General features: G+C 43.9%; 1 protein-coding gene across 2 annotated transcripts in view; it reads right to left on the bottom strand.

Annotated features, from left to right (window-relative positions):
- The window catches only part of LOC143287396 (uncharacterized), a 27,714-nt gene extending 26,861 nt beyond the window's left edge, over positions 1–853 (bottom strand). The window contains exon 1 of one of the 2 annotated variants that reach the window (XM_076595375.1): positions 588–853. In XM_076595375.1, the coding sequence (XP_076451490.1) occupies positions 588–693 (106 nt within the window). In that variant the 5' untranslated portion in view covers positions 694–853. The remainder of the gene's footprint in view (positions 1–587) is intronic. The other variant, XM_076595374.1, reaches the window with a different exon arrangement.
- Positions 854–1,295: the final 442 nt, after the last annotated feature.

A 1,295-nucleotide genomic window follows, 5' to 3' on the forward strand; every position in this document is an offset into this window, starting at 1 on the left:
GAAAAGGTTCGTTTCGTTCGTATTAAATCTAGTAATCGTGTTCAGGTGTTTATGATAATGAAAATGATTCATGTTACTGTAAATCCTATTTTGAGGGGATTCTGTGAAAATGATATTAGTTAGAGAATCCAGATCTGCAATAACAACAATAAACATAACTGATATAACAACGATGTGTTTATTGTCCAGCTTTAATCCAGAAAACTGACTTTGATCACCCATGCTGCAGTACATTCAAAACGAAACGAAACAACAGAACAAATCAATTAAAACATGCAATGAATGAATGGATAAAATGGAATGGAATGAAATAAAATTAAATAATTATATTTAAAAGATTTATTGTTGAAAGCTCAGCCGACCGATAGAGAGAGAGAGAGAGAGATGTGTGCACACGCGCGTGCGTGCGATTGTGTGTGTGTGTGTGTGTGTGTGTGTGTGTGTGTGTGTGTGTGTGTGTGTGTGTGTGTGTGTGTGTGTGTGTGTGTGTGTGTTTAAAAAAAAAAACCCTGACTGAAGACCATCAGCAGCAATGTCATCATCATAAAGGATGACTACTTGTAAACGTCACCTCCATAAAAACCAACCTTCGTCCAGAAAAACCATCTCTTCCTCGGAATCCGACAATGTTGAGCCGTTCACGGTGATGGCCGGTATCGGTGGAGGTAACTCGGGGTCAGTAAAAAGACTCATACTAACTGAGTCACACTCCTCTGAGGCTCAGTCAACGGTTTAAATTTATTTGACAGCTCACTGCAGCATGCCACACACACACACACACACACACACGCTTCGTGATGGTGACCGTGATGGCTGGACTTGTGAACAGACTACATCTGTGCCTGCGAACAAATAGTTATAATTATGCAAGCACATGTACGCGTGACCCCCAAACCCCCATCCCCACCACACCCCTCCCCACCCACCACCTCTCTCTTTATCTCTCTCTCCCTTCTTCCCTCTCCCAGCACTCACTCCCAATCCCCACCTACCCCAATCCCCCCACCACCACCACCACCACTACCACCGCCCGCCATCCCCCACCCCTAACACACAAGAAAAGATTGTGAAAGAAACGCTTAATGAACCGAACAAAATGAGCAGCAGCTGTGGTTGTAGCAGTGGAACAAGACGAAGGTGGAGGAGACAAAGGAAAACCAAGACGAAGAGGAAGAAGTTTGTGTGGAGAGGAAGGTGAAGGAGAAAAAAAATGCATGATGAGGAGGAGGAAGAAGAGAGGAGGAAGAAGAGATAAGAAGAAGAAGAAGATGGATGAGGAGGAGAAGAAGAAGAAG

The sequence above is a fragment of the Babylonia areolata genome, chromosome 11 (assembly GCF_041734735.1).
Source record: "Babylonia areolata isolate BAREFJ2019XMU chromosome 11, ASM4173473v1, whole genome shotgun sequence".
NCBI classification, from domain to species: domain Eukaryota; kingdom Metazoa; phylum Mollusca; class Gastropoda; order Neogastropoda; family Buccinidae; genus Babylonia; species Babylonia areolata.